The sequence below is a fragment of the Scyliorhinus canicula genome, chromosome 13, assembly GCF_902713615.1.
Source record: "Scyliorhinus canicula chromosome 13, sScyCan1.1, whole genome shotgun sequence".
In the NCBI taxonomy this organism is placed as follows: domain Eukaryota; kingdom Metazoa; phylum Chordata; class Chondrichthyes; order Carcharhiniformes; family Scyliorhinidae; genus Scyliorhinus; species Scyliorhinus canicula.
Window position 1 is genome coordinate 125549596 of NC_052158.1, and position 23889 is coordinate 125573484.

The 23889-nt window shown below is 40.6% G+C and overlaps 1 protein-coding gene across 21 annotated transcripts in view; it reads right to left on the reverse strand.

Annotated features, from left to right (window-relative positions):
* lrch3 (leucine-rich repeats and calponin homology (CH) domain containing 3) overlaps positions 1–23889 on the reverse strand; it is a 228224-nt gene that overhangs the window by 38552 nt on the left and 165783 nt on the right. For 7 of the 21 annotated variants that reach the window (XR_005462853.1, XR_005462854.1, XM_038816115.1 and 4 more), the window contains exons 11-15: positions 21224–21304; positions 17581–17635; positions 16441–16602; positions 14570–14626; positions 8240–8299 (exon numbers count right to left, since the gene is read on the reverse strand). Coding sequence is in view for 18 of the 21 variants with exons in the window: in XM_038816115.1 (XP_038672043.1) it covers positions 8240–8299; positions 14570–14626; positions 16441–16602; positions 17581–17635; positions 21224–21304 (415 nt within the window). In the remaining 3 variants the exon portion in view is untranslated. The remainder of the gene's footprint in view (positions 1–8239; positions 8300–14569; positions 14627–16440; positions 16603–17580; positions 17636–21223; positions 21305–23889) is intronic. The other 14 variants (XR_005462855.1, XM_038816119.1, XM_038816112.1 and 11 more) reach the window with 6 other exon arrangements.

Genomic DNA, 23889 nt, shown 5'->3' on the forward strand with positions numbered 1-23889 from the left:
AGTAATGACTGAAATGCATAATATCTAACTTTGGTATAACTAAGTAAACCTATTGACCCATTCGAAAGAACAAGAGAGAACAGAAATTAATATTGGCAATAATGATGGACAAATGTTTAATGTGATGTTAAAATCTTTGCTGTTCCTCTCCTATCATACACCAAGTCCAACTCACCCATGATCCCTGTTCGTACTGATGGACAATAGCCATTGATTTCCTAATTCATATCCTTGTGTTTAAATTCCTTCAGGGTTTATCTCCTTCCTACCATATCTTCTTCCTGTCCAAAACCATTGCTTCAACTCTCCATTCTTCTTAACAATGGACTTCCGCACATGAACTAATCTACTGAGCACGATTTTCCGCATCCCCCCCGTGGCGTGTCTCGAGGCCCGCCATTATCCAGCGGCCCGATCGTCTTAACCCGTCGCTGTCAATGGGGTTCCCCGTTCTATGCACCAACTGCCACCAGGAAATCCGTGGCGGGGTGGGGGGTCACTGTTGGCGGGACCAGAATATCCTGCTGACTAGAACGGTCGGAAAATTCCAGCCATTTTCCCAGCTGCGCCTGGAATTTTCTCGCTGTCTTCTTTTGAGCCAGCCGTTTGGACATTAAACTCTGGAGATTGAGGGCAAACAAGTCCCAAGGGCCCGATGGCCTAAATCCTAGGTTGTTAAAGGAAGTAGATCAATTGATTACAATATTCCAAAATTCCCTGGACACGGGAAAGGCTCCACGGGAAAATGCTAATGCAAAGCTCTTATTCAAAAAGGGAGGGAAGCAGAATGTGGGAAAATACAGATCAGTTAGTTTAACATATGGTTGCTGGAAAATGATTAAAACCAATTATCAAGGATGTAATATCAGGATATTTGGAAAGCCAAAGCACTATCCATCAGAGTCAGCATGGTTTTATGAAGGGCAAATTATGTTGATTAATTCGCTAGAGTTCTTCGAAGATGTAACAAGCAAAGTGGATAATGGGGATCCTGTAGATGTAGTATATCTGGACTTAGAATAGAACATAGAACAGTACAGCACAGAACAGGCCCTTCGGCCCTCAATGTTGTGCCGAGCCATGATCACCCAACTCAAACCCACGTATCCACCCTATACCCGTAACCCAACAACCCCCCCTTAACCTTACTTTTATTAGGACACTACGGGCAATTTAGCATGGCCAATCCACCTAACCCGCACATCTTTGGACTGTGGGAGGAAACCGGAGCACCCGGAGGAAACTCACGCACACAGGGGGAGGACGTGCAGACTCCACACAGTGACCCAGCCGGGAATCGAACCTGGGACCCTGGAGCTGTGAAGCATTTATGCTAACCACCATGCTACCCTGCTGCCCGGAAGGCATTTGATAAGGTGCCGCACAGAAGGTTAAAAATTATTAGCTTGGACAGAAGACTGGCTGACTGATAGGAGACGGGATAAATGTGTCTTTCTCTGGATGGCAGGATGTAACTAGTGGGGTGCCACAGGGTTCAGTCCTTGGACCCCAGCTATTTACAATCTATATTAACTACTTAGATATAGGGACAGAAGTTTCTATAGCCAAATTCACAGATGACACAAAAATAGGTGGGACAGCAAGTTGAAATGAGGAAATAAGAACCTTACAAGTAGGTATAGATAGGTTAGGACAGTGGGCAAAAATGTGACAGATGGAGTTTAACGTGGTTAAGTGTAAGGTCATGCATTTTGGTCGGAAAAATGGAAATGCGAATTATTATCTAAACGGGGAGAGACTTCAGGGTGCTCTCGTGTAGAGTGATCTGGGTATCCTTGTGCACGAGTCACAGAAAACCAGCATGCAGGTGCAGCAAATAATAAAGAAAGCAAATGAATATTGGCATTTATAGCAAAAGAAATTAAGTATAAAGGTAAGGAAGTGTTGCTGGAACTATACAAGGCATTGGTTAGACGGCACCTGGAGCATAGTTTTGGTCCCCTTATTTGCAGAAAGATGTAGGGCATTGGAGCCAGAGGAGGTTAACTATATTGATCCCAAAGATGAGGGGTTTGTCGCCCGAGGGGTTTAGGCCTATACTTTCTGGAGTTTAGAAGAAGAAAAGGAAATCAAATTGAGGTATTCAAGAGGCTAAAAGGTATGGAGAAAATAGACGTGGAGCAGATATTTTGTCTTGTGGGGCATTCTAAAATGAGAGGTCATAATCTTAGAATAAGAGGTTACAAATTTAAAACAGTTGAGGAGAAACTATTTCTCCCAAAGGGTTGTGAATCTGTGGAATTCGCTGCCCCAGAGTACAGTGGATGCTGGGATAGTGAGTAAATTTTAAGAAGGAGTTGGACAGATTTTTAACTGGTAATGGGTTGCAGGGTTATGGAGAACGGGCAGGACAGTGAAATTGAGACCATGATGGGATCGGCCTTGATCACATTGAAGGTGTTTAGGCTCGGGAGGCTAAATTCCCTACTCCTGCTCCTAGGTCACGTGTTCGAGGGAGGAGGTGCTCTGGCTGATTTTACAATCCAGCTCTTGGTCTGCATTGTAGGTAACTGATGAGGAACATATTAGTCATGATAGAATGTCGGAGCAGACGCGATGGGCCGAATGGCCTAATTCTGTTCCCTATCTTAGGAACTTATGAACATCCCTTCTAATATGTCCTGCTTTGGCTCAATGTCTTTTTTTATTATATCTATGTGAATCACTTTTTTACATGTTAAAATGTGCTGTAAAAATGCAAGCTATTGTCCAATATTATTTCAACAGCATAACATCAACCTATTTATTTTAGCTTTACCTGTAAAGTTGCAGTGAAATCTGTACAAATACTCCTTTCAGGCGTAAAAATATCTTTAATCTTCGATCAGAATCTAGTTTCGCTTTGAAAAAAATCTGAATTATAGTCAACCCCAAAATGCACAAAATAGAGTCAAAAATTGAAGCTTTCAGGAAGGGGCATGCCACCAGGTTCCCCAAGAAAATAAATCCCATGCATTCAGTATTCACATTCCTCAAAGTCATTTCAATATTCATCGTTGAATCAAACTGCTTTGATGTACTTAAGAGTTTTCCTCTCCAATAAATATTCTAATGGTTGGTGTGTCTGCAGCTAACTGCTGATCAGAATATATCCCACAGTACATTCAGTGCAACTTCATGTGTTATAAAACTTGAGTATTCAGGGTAAGGTCTTCAGTTGTCAGCTTTTCTGGGGCTATTACTTTATATGAACCTGTTACTCAGCTTTATTAGTTTTCCATACTTGCAAATATGGACATACTATAAACAGTCCAAAATATTAGCTTCAGAATTAAACAAACAGATCATCCAATTATTGTTGTGGACTTTTGGGATCTACCAACGAAGGTACCAAAATACCAATTTTACACAAGTTACAGAAAGACACATACATTACATCTGCAAAATGAACTTTGTCTGCTCAAGATCATGTACGGTTAAGTTGCCCAAAGCAATGGCGATTGGTTCATCTTATCACAACACTACTCCAAGTGTACTGTTTTGGTAAAAACCAACAGCCCTCTCTTGAGTCACCAGATGTTACAAAGGAACAAAGTATGTAATTACTCCAGCATCGTCCAATAAGAAATTAACAAGGCTACAATATTAAGATATCACTTTTCCAGTGGCTTGCTGGATTAGCAGAAATTAAGAGGCAGAGCCAGTAATTTCTAAACCACTGCTTCAGTTGGATCTATTTTTTGAATTCAAAGAAACGCATATCATCTGATATTAGTACTTGATCAGAAACTTGTACTGTTGTGTCCATCAAAATTACAACAGAAGTGAGGCTTTACCAGGCAGAAAAATAAACACACAAGGTAACACTCAAAATAAACTCTTGTAAACAGTTTACCACAAAATACCTTTCATTAGATTTCAAGAAGTCCTAAAGATAGTTTACTCATTTGCTGTGAATCACAATGAAATTTAACAGGTTCAACACCAATGTGACTTCATGTTTCATTGTTCTGCAAGGGACTAGCTGCTGCATTACCAGGGGCTGGTTTAGCTCACTCGGCTAAATCGCTGGCTTTTAAAGCAGACCAAGCAGGCCAACAGCACGGTTCGATTCCCGTACCAGCCTCCCCGGACAGGCGCCGGAATGTGGCGACTAGGGGCTTTTCACAGTAACTTCATTGAAGCCTACTCATGACAATAAGCAATTTTCATTTCATTTTCATATAAACACTGATAATGAATCAACAGTAAAACTGAACAAATGTGTAATCTATTGACAATCAGGGGGGTTGGTTTAGCACACTGGGCTAAATCGCTAGCTTTTAAAGCAGACCCAGGCAGGCCAGCAGCACGGTTCAATTCCCGTACCAGCCTCCCCAACAGGTGCTGGAATGTGGCGACTAGGGGCATTTCACAGTAACTTAATTGAAGCCTACTCGTGACAATAAGCGATTTTCATTTTTCAGAAATACCAGGTTTTCAGCACAAAGCTCTGTGATATATTAAAACAATCACGTATACTCAATGAAGAAGTCAACCTTGGATTTAATGTTGCCCAACTATAATTTAGTACACATTCAAATGCAAGCAAGCCAGCCTCACCCATCACTGCTACACATCTTAAAAGCTCTTTTGTAACCCAGGCTGTGAAAAAATATGACATGGCAACTGGTATAGGGTTTCACTTGGAAACCAAATTATTAATCTATTTGGCAATGAAAAAGAAAATGACTTTAAAACATGTAGTTTTATTTGTTCACATAAAACTATTCATGATTTTAGTGAGCTAACAGTTTCCAAGTCATACCATATCCTAACTTCAAGGTTCCGACATTCCCACATTTTCTTCCGAAAGGGTTGGGCTAGTCATTAAAAAAAAATCAATGGACGGTGGTTGTGCCTTACATTGTGTTGTACTCAATTCCTGCCTCTGGGTGGCGTAATGACAAATGAAGAATTACCCATAACAAAATATCATGCTTAAAATTACTGTTTTAATAGGTCAGTGCAATGTTTCCCTGGTTGTAGAAATCCTGACATCAATGTGACTAATTGGTTTAGTAGCTGCAAATACTGTGGGTACATAAATAGATACCAAAAGAAAAGAAACACAGATATATGTATGGCATCTCCGTGAAAGTAATCGACCAATGAAGAATTAAAATGAATGAAATGAAATGAAATGAAATGAAATGAAAATTGAAATGAAAACAAATATCCTTCATGAAAGAAATGAGTCAACAAATAATGAAATAATAACTAAAGTCAGAAAAGATTAACAGGATGCAATACACAGAAATTATAAAAGAAAATAGAAATTGTTTTTTAATAAGCCTAAAATTAGTTTACTTAAAAATTTAAAAAAGTAAATAACATTTACAAAATGTCATGTTAAGATGAATTTAAAACTATAAAGAATTTGAATGTGAAAAGTAGATATGGCAAAAATGCAGTTTAAAAATTACAATTAGTGATTCAGACACATATATGGAAATATTTTTCTGATAAAAACAGAGCAGTGTACTTTGAAGGTAGAACTAATGTATTTCGTCTCATTTCTTCGTAAAGCTGTCATTTCAAATAACTTAACCAGAAAAAATTCTAATACACGGGTACTCAAAGCATTGAGATGTATATATTATCTAAAATTATATACATCTATTTTGCAGTGTGTAGACATGCATTCTGGTGATTTCTGGTGTGCTCCACGAAACCAATGAGTAACCCATTAGTTATTACTATAGATAGAATATTCAGCAGGGGAATATTCAGCAAGTGTTGAGTACATGCAACATAACAATTCCATGCCTCACTGTCCAGCAAAATTAGCACACTGTTACTAACTATGGATTCAAGTCAGCTAACCATGAATAAGTCACTAACCAGCAAAACTAATGTGAATAGCACAAACCACAATTTCAAGTTGAAAAAGAATCACTTGGGAAGTTTATGAATTTTCAAGGTTTGCACTTCTCATCTTCTTGTTAACTGTTTTGTTTATTTAAGAACTTGCATAAAGACATAATTTATTGACCTCGAAAAGACATGCACTTTAAGGCTTTATTCCATTTTCTTTATCTTAAATGGATTCTGCAGTCTTGGAATCCCAAAAGAGCAGAAGGCCCAGCGAGTCTGCACCGACCCTCCGAAAGAGCATCCAACCGAGGCCAAATCCCCACCCCACCTAATGTTTGGACATTAAGGGGCAATTCAGCATGGCCAATCCACCTAACCTGCACATCCTTGGACTGTGATAGGAAACCCATGCAATACGGGGAGAATGCACAAACTCCAGAGTCACCTAGGTCAGAATTGAACCCGGGTCCCTGGCTGTGAGGCAACAGTACAAACCACTGTCACCCTTCAGCAAGGTTAAATTGTTAATTCTATTACTAACTGGCGAGAATACTCTCACAAAGTAGTGATAGGCTCCTTGCCAAAGCAGTTGATGTGAGACTGCTAAGTGTCTAGTTGGAAGGACAGCACGGCGGCACAGTGGGTAGCACTGCTGCTACGGCGCTGAGGACCCGGGTTCGAATCCCAGCCCTGGGTCGCTGTCCATGTGGAGTGTGTACATTCTCCCCGTGCCTGCGTGGGTTTCACCCCCACAACCCAAAGATGTGCAGGGTAGGTGGATTGGCCATGCTAAATTGCCCTTAATTGAAATAAATAAATAATTGGATACTCTAAATTTTTTATTTTTTTTAATAAAGTATCTGGTTGGGAATAGGATTGGTGGTTACAGGAATACTATTCATGATTTTGTCGTGTCAATCAATGAATTTATAAGGATTAATTTGCCGCTGGGGAAAGGAATTTGTTGGTTATAGAAGGCAGATGTATAATGGAGTTGTGGAGTTTGATGAATATTTTGCTGCTTTGTTAGATTTCTTTTTCTGATTCGTAAATACTCATGTACATCTTCTCTTAGATGATTTCATGGATGTGTCAGGACCTTAGTGGGTGAGTTGAAATCCATAATAGATAAATGGTACATAATCCATGAAATTAGAAGGTCCTAAGTTTTGTTCTATGCTTTATGTTCTTGTTGCCATTTCTACTCTGATCACTTAACAGAGGTCATCAGTGCAGGGTTAACCTAACCATAACCTAACTCCTTCCTTATTGTTTAGATGTTCCTGATTTACTGTGTACAGTATGGTGGCAACAAATCAGGCATTCAACTTAGAATTTTTCTAGCTAACTAGTAATGTGGCTTCATTTGAGAAATCCAATCACTCTTTTCACCGAGCAGTCCAGCATGTCAGGATCAAAGTTTTGATTTGGGTTCCAAATCCAAAGCCCTGACTAAGCCACAAAGGTAGGATGAAGAAGTGGGTGAAGAGTTTTAAATTAGACCGTCAGTACATCCATTCAGTGAAAGATCAGCAAATCAGTCAGTTACCTTGCTGAAGAAAGCATAAGTTAAAACAGTGAATCTAAAGTAATTGATGCCATTCCATTTTTAATACAGCGTGCAGCACCTTAGCAGCAATAAAAAAAAACTCTTAAAGTGAGAAATTGCAGAACTGGGGAAGGAAATGATTATGACCCAGTCTCAGCATTAAGTGCTTCTGGGCAAGATGTTATATTGGGCGTAAATTAAGGATCCAGTTCTTCCATCCACAACATGCCAAACACCCAGTATAAATTATTCCACTTCCCACTTCAGTTATTTTCCAATAAGATTGTCAACTGGGGGCCTTTTATTCAGTGGACCTTCACCCATTATTAAATGAATAAAGTTGCCCAGATTCATTTCAGGTAGACACATTCCAAGCAGTTAAGTGAAATGATACTCATCTTATTAGTTTAGGCTGGAATCAAACTCAAGTACAAGAAGTGAAAAAAACAATGTACACCACTTCACTCCGTTTCCTATCCATCCTGCTCTTTGCCAAGTCAATTGCAATGTTGACAAAGTAATCTAACAGAAGAACAACACCACGATATCTTTTCCATTTAAGAGCCTGAGTTGTGTCTTTATTTTTACAGCAAACCCAGATGCAAGATAAATCAACTTTTCTTCCATTGTGTTTGCAAACTTTTAGTTACTAATATAGGATGTCATTTAGCAAGGTCTTGACATATGATTTTCCACAAGTGTCACTGGAAATTCTCCAGCGATGGAGTCCAAAGAATTCTTCTGTTTTTATGTGGGTTGTGCTATTCAATAAAGCTTTCGCTAATGATTGGTAAATTGATAGGTTACACATCATGCCATTTCTATGATCTAATCTTCTATGACACAGGCCAATCCATGCAGACACACTCTTACCACTAACAAGGCGCTATCATCTGTGTGCTGGGACCGTCTGACAGGGAAATATTTGGGGAGCTGAGGGAAGGGAATGGGGAGAGAGATGAATAAATATAAGAAAACAAAACAAACATTCTCAACAGTCACATGGAGGGACAAGCAAACTAATCATCAAAACAGAGTTAAACCAATCCAAGATAATGCAAATTTTGTACGGATACAAACAATTAACATACACTGAATGATTCGGAAACTCAATTTCAGGAAACTAGGCTACGCATCTTACGTTACATTTTAGATTTGCATGACTTAGTTCTCCAAAGTTCAAACTATTACTCATATACTATCCTTTGTTGCAACTGTTTTCATGATCTTTCAGTACATTAAATTAAACTACATATGCTGCAGCATGTTTCCGTAAAATAATTGGGAACTTTAGTACCTTTGAATTGCAGGACTTTGAAGATTCTGTGGTTCTAATTATCAGAGGTAGCAGAAGGTGGGAGTAAAGGAATAGAAGCTAAGCAACAGATTAGCTCTGGTTGAAGTAATTGATGAGGTGGAGTCTTGTGAGATATTAAAGTACCGCTGAAACTGGAAGGAAGAATCTACAAGACCGTTGAGAACCAGCCTTGTTGTATAGTACGGCAGTATCAGAAGAGGAAAAACAACTGTACATTTCTCCGGGTGCTCCGGTTTCCTCCCACAAGTTCTGAAGGACATGCTGTTAGATAATTTGGACATTCTGAATTCTCCCTCTGTGTACCCGAACGGCGCCGGAATGTGGCGACTAAGGGCTTTTCACAGTAACTTAATTGCAGTGTTACTGTGAACCTACTTGTGACAATAAAGATTATTATTATGAGATGGTGAGATGGACGTGAGGAGTGACAAGAAAGGACAGATTAGGAACCAGCACATCAGGAGGTCAGTGAAGACTGTAGGAGCAGCAAAGAAGTCAGTCAGGGAGAGATTGAAATTATATCATCCATTGTGGAGAGAGAGATGACATTTGGGGAGGCGGGTTATGAAGATGGGACATGAAAATGGAGATGGGTCAACCAGCATTGTGGTGACCCGAAGAAAAATTGGAGAAGTTGAAAGCAGAAGTGGTTATTATCATGATGAGCTGTTGCTCACTAGTTTGAACATTTATATCTTTCAATTTAAAAGTATATCAGACTGTAAAACTACCTGCCGATCAATTGAATATCCTTGTGCACTGCTTACTTGAACTTGAACTGGCCAATTGAACAGTACACAGGAATTACATTTTACCATTTTAATTTTAATGCAGAGCTAAGAATCAAGCACAACTCACACACTTAATCATAAAAAGGGAGGAAATAAACTGGAAAACAAGAATTTCATTAAATAGATGTACGGTATTAATCTACTTATACATTTATTCTAAGTTTCTGTGTGCTTAGTGTTACGAGCTTACGAAAGTAAAGGACTTCATTTTTGATTAAGAAAGTAATAATGTCCAAATATATATGCACGGTTAAATAGGACAAGTTATAAATCACGGAAACTTACATAAAGTTAAAGATAAAAAGATTGGCTGAGTGACAGGAAACAAAGTAGTGGTGAACAGTGGTTTTTCAGGCTGGATGAAGGTTTGTAGTGAAGTTCCCCCGGGGACCCATGTTAGGACGCCTTTTCTTCCTGATATATAGTGATGGCCTAGACCTTGGTATAGAGGGCACATATCAGGGCTAATGGGGAGAAGGCAGGAGTGTGGGGATTAGAAAAATTTCAGTCATGATTGAATGGCAGAGGGCAGCACGGTGGCACAGTGGATAGCACTGCTGCCTCACGGTGCCGAGGTCCCAGGTTCAATCCCGGCTCTGGGTCACTGTCTGTGTGGAATCTGGACGTTCTCCCAGTGTTTGCGTGGGTTTCGCCCCTACAACCCAAATATGTGCAGGGTAAGTGGATTGGCCACAATAAATTACCCCTTAATTGGAAAAAATGAATTGGGTAGTCAAAATTTATGTTAAAAAATGATTGAATGGTGGAGCAGACTCGATGGGCCGAGTGGCCGAATCCTGCCCCTCGTTTTATGGTCTAATTTAAAACTCTGTGAATGATACAAAACTTGGAACTAGTGTGAAATACGAGGAGGACGGTGTAGAACTATAAAAAGACAGAATTGGGTGGGTAGAATGCACAGACAAGTAGCAGATGAAATTTAATGCAGAGAAGTGGAAGTGATTCATTTTTGAGGGGAGAATGTAGAGACCTTATAAAATAAAGGGTATAATTTTAAAGGGGATACAGGGGCAGAGAGGCCTGGGTGTACGTTTTCAAAACATTGAAGGTGACAGGACAAGTAAAGGGAGTGGTTAATAAAGCATACAACGGGCAACTTGGTGGCACAGTGGTTAGCACTGCTGCCTCATGGCACTGAGGTCCCAGGTTCGATCCCGGCTTCACTGCAATAATAATAATAGCTTATTGTCACAAGTAGGCTTCAATGAAGTTACTGTGAAAAGCCCTTAGTCGGCACATTCCAGCGTCTGTTCGAGGAGGCCGGTACGGGAATTGAACCCGCGCTCCTGGCCTTGTTCTGCATTACAAGCCAGCTGTTTAGCCCACTATGCTAAACCAGTCAGTGTGGCATTTGCACATTCTCCCCATGTTTGCGTGGGTTTCGCTCCCACAACCCAAAGATGTGCAGGGTAGGTGGATTGACTACACTAAATTGCCCCTTAAATGGAAAAATAATGAATTAGGTACACTAAATGTCTAAAAACAAAAATAAAAGCAGACAACATCCTGGGTTTTATCAATAGAGACAGAGTACAAAAGTAAGGAAGTTATGTCAAGCCTGTAAAAAACACTAGTTCAGCCTCAATTCGAATGTTGCTTCCAGTTCTGGGCACCATACTTTCGGTATGATGTGAAGGCATTGGAAAGGGTGGAGAAAAGATTCACAAGAATAGATCCAGGTATGAAGAATTTTAATTAATTTATCCTAGGATTCTCTGGGAAGCTAGGGAGGAGATTGCTGAGCCTTTGGCTTTGATCTTTATGTCATCATTGTCTACAGGAATAGTGCCAGAAGACTGGAGGATAGCAAATGTTGTCCCCTTGTTCAAGAAGGGGAGTAGAGACAACCCCGGTAACTATAGACCAGTGAGCCGTACTTCTGTTGTGGGCAAAGTCTTGGAAAGGTTTATAAGAGATAGGATACATAATCATCTGGAAAGGAATAATTTGATTAGAGATAGTCAACACGGTTTTGTGAAGGGTAGGTCGTGTCTCGCAAACCTTATTGAGTTCTTTGAGAAGGTGACCAAACAGGTGGACAAGGGTAAAGCAGTTGATGAGGTGTATATGGATTTCAGTAAAGCATTTGATAAGGTTCCCCACGGTAGGCTATTGCAGAAAATACTAAATCAGGGTGATTTAGCAGTTTGGATCAGAAATTGGCTAGCTGGAAGAAGACAAAGGGTGGTGGTTGATGGGAAATGTTCAAACTGGGGTCCAGTTACTAGTGGTGTACCACAATGATCAGTTTTGGGACCACTGCTGTTTGGCATTTTTATAAATGACCTGGAGGAGGGCGTAGAAGGATGGGCGAGTAAATTTGCAGATGACACTAAAGTCGGTGGAGTTGTGGACAGTGCGGAAGGATGTTACAAGTTACAGAGGGACATAGATAAGCTGCAGAGCTGGGCTGACAGGTGGCAAATGGAGTTTAATGCAGAAAAGTGTGAGGTGATTAATTTTGGAAGGAAAAAAAGGAAGACAGAATACTGGGCTAATGGTAAGATTCTTGGTAGTGTGGATGAGCAGAGAGATCTCGGTGTCCATGTACACCGATCCCTGAAAGTTGCCACCCAGGTTGAAAGGGCTGTTAAGAAGGCGTACAGTGTGTTAGCTTTTACTGGTAGAGGGATTGAATTTCGGAGCCATGAGGTCATGTTGCAGTTGCACAAAACTCTGGTGCGGCCGCATTTGGAGTATTGCGTGCAATTCTGGTCGTCGCATTATAGGAAGGAAGTGGAAGCATTGGAAAGGGTGCAGAGGAGATTACCAGGATGTTGCCTGGTATGGAGGGAAGATCTTATGAGGGAAAGTTGAGGGACTCGAGTCTGTTTGCGTTAGAGAGAAGAAGGTTAAGAGGTGACTTAATTGAGGCATAAAAGATGATCAGAGGATTAGATAGGGTGGACAGTGAGAGCCTTTTTCCTCGGATGGTGATGTCTAGCATGAGGGGACATAGCTTTAAATTGAGGGGAGATAGATATAGGACAGGTGTCAGAGGTAGGTTCTTTACTTAGAGAGTAGTAAGGGCGTGGAATGGCCTGCCTGCAACAGTAGTGGACTCGCCAACACTAAGGGCATTCAAATGGTCATTGGATAAACATATGGATGATAAGGGAATAGTGTAGATGGGCTTTAGAGTGGTTTCACAGATCGGCGCAACATCGAGGGCCGAAGGGCCTGTACTGCGCTGTAATGTTCTATTATGTACAAAGATTAGAGAAGTTGGGACTGTTCTCCTTGAAGAAGAGGTTGTGAAGTGATTTGATATGAGTTTTTCAAATCATCAGGGAGATGGACAGAGTAGACAGGGAGAAATTGTTCCTATTTGTGGAAGAATCACAAACCAGAGGGCACAAAATTAAGATGATTGGCAAAAGAAACAAAGGTGACATGAGAAAAACCTCTTCATGTAGTTAGTGGTTATTATCTGGAATGCACTGCCTTGCCGTTTGGTGGAGGCGGGGTCAGTTGAAGTTTTCAAAAGCGAAGTGGGTCAGTAACTGAAAAGTAAAATTTGCAGACCGAAGGAGAAAAGGCAGGGAGATGGCACTAGGTGAATTGTTCCTTCAGCGACAGCACAGACACAATGGGCACAATGGGCTGTAACCATTCAATAATTCTATGAATATTACATGCTGACACATCTTCCACCGACATTAGATTATTAAGGAGTAAAAGTGAATATGATTACTATTTCAGAATAATCAATACTGGTTAGTTTTTACTATATTTCTTTGGACAGATGGGCCAGTATCAACAGCAAAATATTTTGCTTATTCGTTTGAGAAGAAAGGTTTGTATACAATGAAAATGTGTTCCTAATATTATAATATATTTTGTTGAAATTTTAAAAGTTATTGCAAGTCTTTGTAAAGAGTCATATTTCAAGTAAAATATGACTCTTTTTCAGAACCATTCTGAAGAAATTAATTTAGAAGCGAAACATGAAATGTTTTTCACTCCGCAGATGGTGCCAGACATGCTGAATATTTCCAGTGCTTTCAGTTTTTATTTCAGATTTCTAGCATCAGCAGTATTGTAATTTTAACTCTGTCAAAATTATGTTACTTTGAAATGCCAATAAAGAATCTGTCTGGACTTAAACTAACTTCTGGCAAAACCTGAGAGTTCTAATTGGAATGGACAACATATTTAGTGATAAACAAATAAACATGTGTGTGTGTGGGAGGGGTATGTGTGAGTGCGTGTGTGTGTTTCCCACTTGGCTCACTGTCTGTGCGGAGTCTGCATGTTCTCCCGGTGTCTGCGTGGGTTTCATCCGGGTGCTCCGGTTTCCTCCCACAAGTCCCGAAAGACGTGCTTGTTAGGTGAATTGGACATTCTGAATTCTCCCTCAGTGTACCCGAACAGGCGCCAGAGTATGGCAACAAGGGGATTTTCATAGTAACTTCATTGCAGTGTTAATGTAAGCCTACTTATGACAATAACAAAAATTAATTAATTTAAAAGACAGTTGTTTTTAATTCTGAAATTGAAATGTTGCTTTTTTGTACAATTCAACTCTGTCAAATGAAAAAAAATGTTTATATGATTATTTATCAAATACATCAAAAAAATTACTGCTCACTCCAGAAAACTGTACAGCAAATGGGGTACATCAGTCAATACTGACCAGGAAAATCTATATAATTTACAAACCTCATATTATCATATGGAACAGTTATGGTTGAATATTTACACACACATTTGATGCAGGAAACTGAAAATTACTGTAATCCCCAAATTGTTCACAGTAACTTCATTGCAGTTAATGTAAGCCTACTTGTGACAATAATAAAGATTATAAGATTTTTTATGATTTGATCATTACAACACAATGAAGTGTTGCAAAGAAATACAGGGTGACAAGTGTATAGGATGACTCAGATGCAAATATCACATATTTTGCTAAGTGATGTTTTTCCTTTACAAAGAGTAAGGATGACACTGTCCTTTGAAATGAAAGATTATGTAACACCAACATGAAAGGTCCTTTGGTAGTAGGTGAAACAACTCTCTCATTATTCACTCTCTTCTCTAAAATCCAGCTAAACCTGCTTAACGACTTACATCACAGTGATCGCTGTCTGGGGGACTCTGTTTCTGAGGGCTTTGGCCACTCTTTTGCTGCAGGGAGATAAAGCACAAACACTAGCATCTTAATCACCATTCCTATGAATTATATTAAAGAGGTAACTCCGCAAAAGCATTTTTGATTAGCTAATGGGTTTCAACACCTTCTAACTCAGATAGAATACTTCCCTGTCCACAAGTAACTTGCAACGAAGTAACAATGCTTCCATCTTTTATTTGCACCTTGTAAATCACACGATCCATGAAAAAATTGAGCTGATTGTTTGAAAAGTGATTGTAAAATTTCTGACATAGCGTAAAGCATTAAATGTGAAAGCACAACAGCATAAGTTAATTTACCAAATATATTCCAACTACACCCAGACAAAACCTTCATGATGTTCCACGGTAGTCATTACAAGGTACGCCTAACCCTCTTAGTGCCAGTGATAACTAAAAGGCCCAAAGTTTTATAATTTAAATTACTATTCGGCGTTAGTATTAACATGTGAAAATTTTCTTTGGTATTGATCAAGTCAAATGTATTGTTACAGGCTATGCTTGCTATCGCCCTTAGTTGTACCCCAAGAATGTGATTTGTGAAACATATTCTCTGATAGAAGCACCAATAAAATTGGTAAAGTTAAATGCCTAACTTTCCTGGTTGCTAATTTGGCAAAGTCAGCATACAATGGAGCCAAAGACACCAGGTGGATCCTGAAATCAATGTCTGTTCTGTACCTTGGGTGACAGCAAGATCGCTTGGACTTGACATGTTGGACTAGGAAGAAGAAAACAGCATCTCCCCCTAATAGAATCCAGTCTGTATAAACACTGAAACAAGGAGAGGACGGATTCCCCCAGTCTCCCCATGTAGAAGTAGATGGTAAAGTCGTGTGTCTAGATTCATACACAAAGGTCAGCCATTTTCCTGTGGACTGCATAACACTACGTTTCGAAAAAGAATTAAAAGGATAAGAAAGAGGTAAAACAAAGAAAAACATTTGTGAGAACTGTTAACTTCATTATAAGTCTGTAAAATAACGGATACTTTTAAAAGAGTTATAGTCAAGATACACTGATAGTATCATAATCCTAATTTACTCATTCGAAGTGCCTGCTTAAGGCAGGTGAGGGTTTAAATACAAGGAGAGTTTTTAAAGTAATTTAGGAAATACATGATGAAATTATCCCCATCTCACTTTGAGATGACGGGCAAGGGAAGTAATATTTTAAAAAGAACAGTTCTCCCATGAATGCTGCAACTTTTGATTCATTTGAGTTCTGCTAGACTATAAGAGGATATTGAGCACAGGCAGGACAACCACAGACATCATACTGAGTGGTTACAGAATACAATCAGTAGAAGTCTGGAGCAGGATTCTTGGCTATCTTTGAGAAACTTAGAAACAGGGATTGGCATTCATTCCATTAAGCCAGCTCTGCCATTTTACTAGCCATTGGGCTTGGCAAAAAGTGAGAATGGGGGGAGGGACTTAAAATAAGAAAAAAAAGTTAAAACAGGGAGGAAACAAAGTAGAGCGCCCATATTTAACTTGTTCAGTAAAATGACAAATTTGATTCATTCTGGAATTTTCTGGAAAATGACGGCTGCATTGCTATTAGATTTTTAAAAAAAAAATTTAGATTACCCAATTATTTTTTGCAATTAAGGGGCAATTTAGCGTGACCAATCCACCTACTCTGCACATTTTTGGGTTGTGGGGGCGAAACCCACGCAGACACGGGGAGAATGTGCAAACTCCACACAGACAGTGACCCAGAGCCGGGATCGAACCTGGGACCTCAGCGCCGTGAGGCAGCTGTGCTAACCACTGCTATTAGATCTTTAAAATGGTAGTGCTTACTCTCACAAAGTCAAGAACAGCTTCTTTCTGAATTTGTTTTGTTCGAATTCTCTCCTCTTCGTATTGTTGAGCTGCAAGTTGTGCTTCTCTTCTGGTCCGTTCCACCAACAATTGTTCACGTCTCCTCTGTAACTCCATTTCTGTGCACCCTACATTCGAAACCTGACAAGTGCAGCATTCAAACCTGTTAATCTGTTCCTCAATCCCTGACTTTTGATTTTAAAAATCCTTTTCTAACATTAGGTTCCAGTTTACATAGTGTAGAACTATTTTAAGTCAACTTATTTTGCTTAATCTGTGAAAGGCTAAATTCAGCAAGAATGAATTCTGAACATCTGTGAGATTTAAACACTTATAAATCCAAACCCCATAATTCCATTTTATAGGCTGTGTTAGGAATTTAACGAAGTCTTTCCTTATTGGCTCCCTGGATTGGTGCTCGTTATACAACCTGCGCAGATGTCTGGCTTTCACACTCTAACCAACTGGGGGAAGACAAGCAACTATCAAACCTCAATTTTATTTTACTTAAGTGCAATAGGTTACTTGGTTGTCCCATATTAGGAAAATTTGATCCCAATTTCCACCATTCTGCAGTGTAATGTGATAATTAGAAAAAGCAGAAAACAATAAGAAATTAGGAGGGGTACGTAGAGCAAAACACTTAAATTTAAGAAACTGTCTCGGTTTCAAGTATTTTCATCGATAGGACAGAAGCTAAATAAAGGATCAATTTCTCTACATCTGTGGTACACTAAAGTAAATGGAGTTGAACAATTTTTCTATTTAATTCTATGACATTTTAAATCTTGCTTCATCACAGCTGTAAGTCATTGCATTTGAAATGAAAATGAAATGAAAATTGCTTATTGTCACGAGTAGGCTTCAATGAAGTTACTGTGAAAAGCCCCTAGTCGCCACATTCCGGCGCCTGTCTGGGGAGGCTGGTACAGGAATCGAACCATGCTGCTGGCCTGCTTGGTCTGCTTTAAAAGCCAGCAATTTAGCCCAGTGAGCTAAACCAGCCCCTATGATTTGATTGTTTCCAGGTCGAATTTGACATTTTAATTGCAATTTCCCATACGCTTCAATAATGCTAGTTCTGAAGACATTGAAAAGGATCAACTGCATGATAATTACCACATTTTGGCCACTTGATGGAGCTTGAGACATCAAGCTAGCATCTGAAAATCCACTGGAAGGAGAAAAAGAAATTAAATCAGAGCAGTTCAGTAAAAAAACTTGAAAATAATGTGGTGTTAAATTTAGAACCTTTAACAATAATGGCAAAGATTAGCTTTATCAAATGATAAACCAGTTAAATGTGAAAAATACATCAATACTGACATTTGAAAAACCACATTAAATTGCAGACTACACATAAATTATACCATTGCATTTTTTTTAAAGGAGTGAAAGGAATCCTTGAAATTACTGGGTTGATGGTACTACATGGCAATATAGAACTGCAATTTTTTTGCCTCAAACAAACAACTGTCCATTATATATAACACTATTTTTACATAGAATGCACAGAGCAGGAGGCCATTCGGCCCATCGAGTCTGCACCGGCTCCTGGAAAGAGCACCCTACCCAAGGTTAACACCTCCACCCTATCCCCATAATCCAGTAACCCCACCCAACACTAAGGGAAATTTTGGACACTAAGGGCAATTTATCATGGCCAATCCACCTAACCGGCACATCTTTGGACTGTGGGAGGAAACCGGAGCACCCGGAGGAAACCCACGCAGACATGGGGAGAACGTGCAGACTCCACACAGACAGTGACCCAAGCCAGGAATCGAACCTGGGACCCTGGAGCTGTGAAGCGATTTTGCTATCCACAATGCTACCGTGCTGCCCAAATTGTTTTGTTAAACCATTTTGTTAAGGTTAGCAAGTCAACATGAAATAGTTATGGCCCAGCATCTTCAATTGAAGACACCCCATGCTAATTGCCCTCGAAGGTAGGATTTCTCCATTTCCTGTTGAGAAAATGCCTTGCCAGTTTCTGCAGAGCAGTTATTTGCTGCAATTCTCCGGCAGAGATATAGTGTAAAGTAGCAGTATTTTCAATGGTAACAGGATACTGTTATTCCCAGGCAGACAACACACAGTTGTTCTCCCCTCAAGTCTATTATTTTGATCTTCTTGCTTCAGATAGAGAAACTAAAAGAATTGGAAGTGGAAAATGAATATCGACTGTATAAGTGCCAAAAGTAGAAATGAAAGAAAATACTTCAAGGAAACTTTGAACAACTTTTTTACTTGGTCATGAGATGTGAGCATAGCTGGCAAGCCCGAATCGTTTGGCTTCCCTGTACTAAGATGGTGGTGGTGATACTTCACCTAAATTTTCTAAGCGTTAAATCAAATTTAAACTTTCACACTGAATCTCTGAAAGCAGTCTGACCATTCAGCAGTCCCACTGTTCAGATTGTTGCTTCCTTTTAAGCATGATGTGGAGATGCTGGCATTGGACTGGGGTGAGTACAGTAAGAAGTCTTACAACACCAGGTTAAAGTCCAACAGGTTTGTTTCGAATCACTAGCTTTCGGAGCACTGCTCCTTCCTCAGGTGAATGAAGAGGTATGTTCCAGAAATATAAAAATGGACAAAATCAAAGATGCAAGACAATGCTTTGAATGTGAGTATTTGCAGGTAATTACGACTTTACAGATCCAGAGATAGGGGTAACCCCAGGAACGGGGTTAGAATTGTAATGGCAGCATGGGGGGGAACCTCCAGTGGCGACATGTAGAAGGTGGTTGGACATAAGGTAGCTCCCGCCAGAGTGGTTGATTTTTGGTTCTTTTTATCTGGTTTCCGGGGGTAATTGGACAATCTCAACCCATTCGAGAGTATTTAGTGCAAAGATATCAAATGGCTCAAGAAAGGAAGGTAGAAGCAGTAGTCCATCAGTGCGGAGCCCAGGGGGATCTAAGATGATGGACGTAATGGCTGTCGAATTTGATAAATAGTTCGGCAAGCATTTCGAGAAGCATGGGAGGGAAATGATGAAGACCCTCAGGAAGTCTGTGGATGATGCCTTGGTACCGATAAAGGTGGCGGCGGAAAAGACATCGGAGACGGTTTGGCAGCACGATGAGGTGTTGAAGGGGGTGGAGAAGATGCTGTCACGGCACAGGGATCAGTTGGCCTCGTTAGATGCTGAGATGTGGAGGAAAGAAATAAGGGCTTGAGAACGAAGGTCGACGACCTGGAAAATAGGTTGAGGGGGCAGAACCTTAGGATCATTGGGCTGCCTGAAGGGGTGAAGCTACCGAAGATGCTTGAAGTTTGGAAGGCTTAGTGGGGGGAGGGTATAGGGGTGTTGGGCTGTTTTGGATGGTGGAAGGCGGGGTTGGGGGCGTTTTGGTTTCGATTAGGGATCTGGCTTTTGGTTTGAATGGGTTATTTGGGTATGGTGGACTTTGGCGGGAGGGGGGCTACCTTACTGCTTGAATGAGATTGGCTAGTGAATGGGAGCGAGGTGGGGGCTGTGGCTTGTGGGATCTGTCTCGGCAGGTTTCGTTGAGCCTAGAAGGTGCGAATGATGGGAGAGGGGGCTGGGGAAGAGAGCGGTAGCAGATCGAGATGAAGTTAACGGGGGGTTTCTGGGATGGGGTAGAGTGCCTACGGCAGGGGTGGGCAAACTTTTCCGTGCAAGGGCTACATTCAGAAATTCACAATTTTAAAGGGCCGCATAGTATATTAATTAATAGTCCCGGTTGTAACCTATTAGCGTGCGGCATATACCTCAGCGCTTCCCCCGGCGGCATCCTGCCTTTAGCCGTCTTTTTCTCTACTTTTCAAAAATGGCGCTTCACCCGGTTATGATTCTGGGCGCCTCATATAGAACATAGAACAGTACAGCACAGAACAGGACCTTCGGCCCTCGATGTTGTGCCGAGCAATGATCACCCTACTCAAGTCAACGTATCCACCCTATACCAGTAACCCCCCCATTAACCTTATTATGACTTGACCTTGGTGGGCCGCATAAAGACCTTTGGCGGGCCGCATGCGGCCCGTAGTTTGCCCACCCCTGGCCTACGGGGACTGGAGTAGGACATTGACCCATTGTGGGACGGGGCAGGTGCTCACCTTGGTTGGACTCTGGTTTCAGGAGTATGGTAGACGGAAAGGGTGAGCCCTCACTGGATCGGTCTAAAACGAAGTTGCTGGCCCTTTGGGGTCAGCGCAATTACTAGCAGCGTTCATGAAGGAGATGGGTGGAACGGACCGGTGGCGGTTTTTGCACCTTGGGGGCAGAGAATTCTCCCTTTTCTCTCCGGTGCATAGTGTGTGTTCACACATCGACTTTTTTATGATGGGGAGAACCCTGCTGCCAGGGGCCAGGGACACATTCGCAAAGAACTGGAGGCTCCTGGAACTAGTGAAATTCATCCCACAAACGTATCTTCTGTGAATAAATCCTGTTCAAATTACGGTATGTCTGTTAGCTCATGAGGATGTCTGAGAAAGCCACGGTTAAACTGTGCCTTTCTTTTATAATAATCACTTGTTTTTGAATTAGAAATCTGAACTCATGGGCAGCACAGTGGCTAGCACTGCTGCCTCACGGCACTGAGGACACAGTTCGAATCTGGCACCAGGTCACTGCCTGTGTGGAGTTTGCACATTCTCCCCATGTCTGCGTGAGTTTCACCCCCACCACCCAAAGATGTGCAGGTTAGGTGAATTGGTCATGCTAAATTGTCCTTTAATTGGAAAAATAATTGGATGCTCCAAATTTAAAAAAAGAACCTGAACTCACCGATCCTTCAAAGCCTGCTGTCGCTCACTATCGTGCCACAGTTGCAAAGTTTCAGGTCTCTTGGAGCCAATGACTTCATTTCTGAAAAGTTAAATTTGTCATTGTGTATACACTTGAGGCTTGAGGCATAGGCAGCTTTGAGATGGCGCTGGAGTGAGGTGACTTCTTGCAAGCTGTACCCAGCATACCCTCTAATTCTATCTTTTACTCTCGTTCCATGCTTTAAATATTTCATCCTAACTCTTTTAAATGACACCCTAGCTATGGCTGTAACATTCCATTCTGCAGTCTCTCCTTCCTTCCCTATGTACGGGATGCGTTGTTTGTAGTTCATGCAAAAAACAATACTTTTCACTGTACACTAATACATGTAACAATAATAAATCAAATCAAATAATTTAATGAATGTAAAAGACCATAAGACGTAGAGCAGAAGTAGGCCATTTGGTCCACCGAGTCTGCTCCATCATTCAATGAGATCATAACTGATCTGATATAATCCTCAACTCCACTTTCCTGCCTTATCCCCTTGATCAATTTACTGATTAAAAATCTGTCTTTCTCAGCTTTGAACACACTTAATGATCCAGCCTCTACAGCTCTCTGTGGTAAAGAATTCCTCAGATTTACTACCCTCTGAGAAAAGAAATTCTTCCTCAACTCTGTCTTAAATGGGTGATACCTTATTCTGAGATTATGCCCTCTGGTCCTTTGACTCTCACAAGGGGAAACAACCTCTCAGCATCTACCCTGTCAAGCCCCTGTGAATCCTATACGTCTCAGTAAGATTGCCTCTCATTCTTCTAAACTCCAATGAGCACAGGCCCAACCTAATAAACCTCTTCTCATAAGAAAGTCCCTCCATACTCTGGATCAACCCAGTGAAGCTTCTCTGGATTTCCTCCAATGCCAGTATATCTTTCCTTAGATAAGAGGACCAAATCTGATCACAGTATGCCAGGTGTGATCCAACTAGTGCCTATCATAGTTTTAGCAAGATCTCCCTATTTTTATGCTCCATTCCTTTTGTAATAAAGATCAATATTCCATTTGCCGTCCCAATTACCTGTTGAACTTAAATGCTAGCTTTTTGTGATTTATGCATGAGGACCCCCAAATCCCTGTGCTGCAGTTTTCTGCAGTCTTTCTCCATTTAAATAATATTCAGCTCTTTATTCTTCCTACCAAAATGCATAACTTCATATTTTCCGACATTACATTAACCAAGTTTTTATCCACTCACCTAACCCTGTTTAATTCCCTCTGTAAACACTTTGTCATCCTCACCTTTCACTTCCCACCTATTTTTGTGTCATCTGCAAACTTGGCAATCGTACATTCACTTCCGTCGCCCAAGCCATTTATATTGTAAATAATTGTAGCTCCAGTACTGATCCCTGTGGCACTCACTAGTAACAGGTTCCCATCCAGAAAATGCCCCTCCTTATCCCAACTCTCTGTCTTCTATCAGTTAGCCAATCCTCTATCCATGCTAATATACTATCCCCAACACCAAGGGCTCTTATCTTGTTCAGTCGCCTTTTGTGTGGTACCTTATCAAACGTTTTTTGGAAATCCAAGTATATTAAATCTACTGGTTCCCTTTTACCTATCCTGCTCCCCTTTTACCTATCCTGCTCAGCACCACCTCAAAGAATTCTGATAAATTTGCCAGACATGACTTCCATGAAGCCATGCTGACTCTGATTATATTATGCATTACTAAATGCTCTGCTAATACTTCCTTTATATTGAACTCTAACATTTTCCATAAAATGAACAAATAATTAGAAGATAAAAGTGGGTGGCATGGTGGTACAGTGGTTAGCACCGCTTCCTCACAGCATCAAGGACCTGGGTTAAATTACGGCCTTGGGTGACTGGGTAGAGTTTGCACTTTCTCCCCGTGTTTACATGGACTTCCTTCAGGTGCTCCAGTTTCCTCCCAAAGTCCAAAGATATATATGTTCCGTTGGTTGGCTGTGATAAAATTGCCCCCGAGTGTCCAAAGATGTGTAGGTTGGGTGGGCTTGCAGGCACAGGATTGGGGAGTGGGCCTATGGAAGGTGCTCTTTCAGAGGGTTGGTGCAGACTCAAAGGGCCAAATGGCCTCCTTCTGCACTTTAGTGATTATATGATTCTATCTTCTACATTTCTAATGGTCTACAAATCAATCAAATCAGAAAATTCTATATATTTGGGGTTCATTTTACTGCTACAGAATTGTAGTTCAACTACTTTAAGGTATTAGTGATATTAGAGGATTTTCCCAATAACTTCATTGCAGTGCTAATGTTAGCCTACTTGTGACACTAATAAAGATTATTACATAACTAGCAAAATTAAGATCAAATTAACATGGAAATTTGGTAGATTAATGTGCAACGAATATAAACTGCAATGTTAAGGTCAAACTAAAATGAAAATTAAATCAGAATAGATATACAATATTACAGTTTATATTTTCTACATGTCTATCGTTAAAGATTGACATTTTTTTGTAAATCAGCAACCAAAGATCCAAATGCCCCACATTGCTTACTTCTTTAGTCTAAATGCTCGAATATTAGCCAGCAGCATAAGAGAGGAATGAATCTATAATGAAGAGTGGATGAGAATCATCACATTGACTTGAAATGTTAACTCTGTTTCTCTCGCCATAGTTA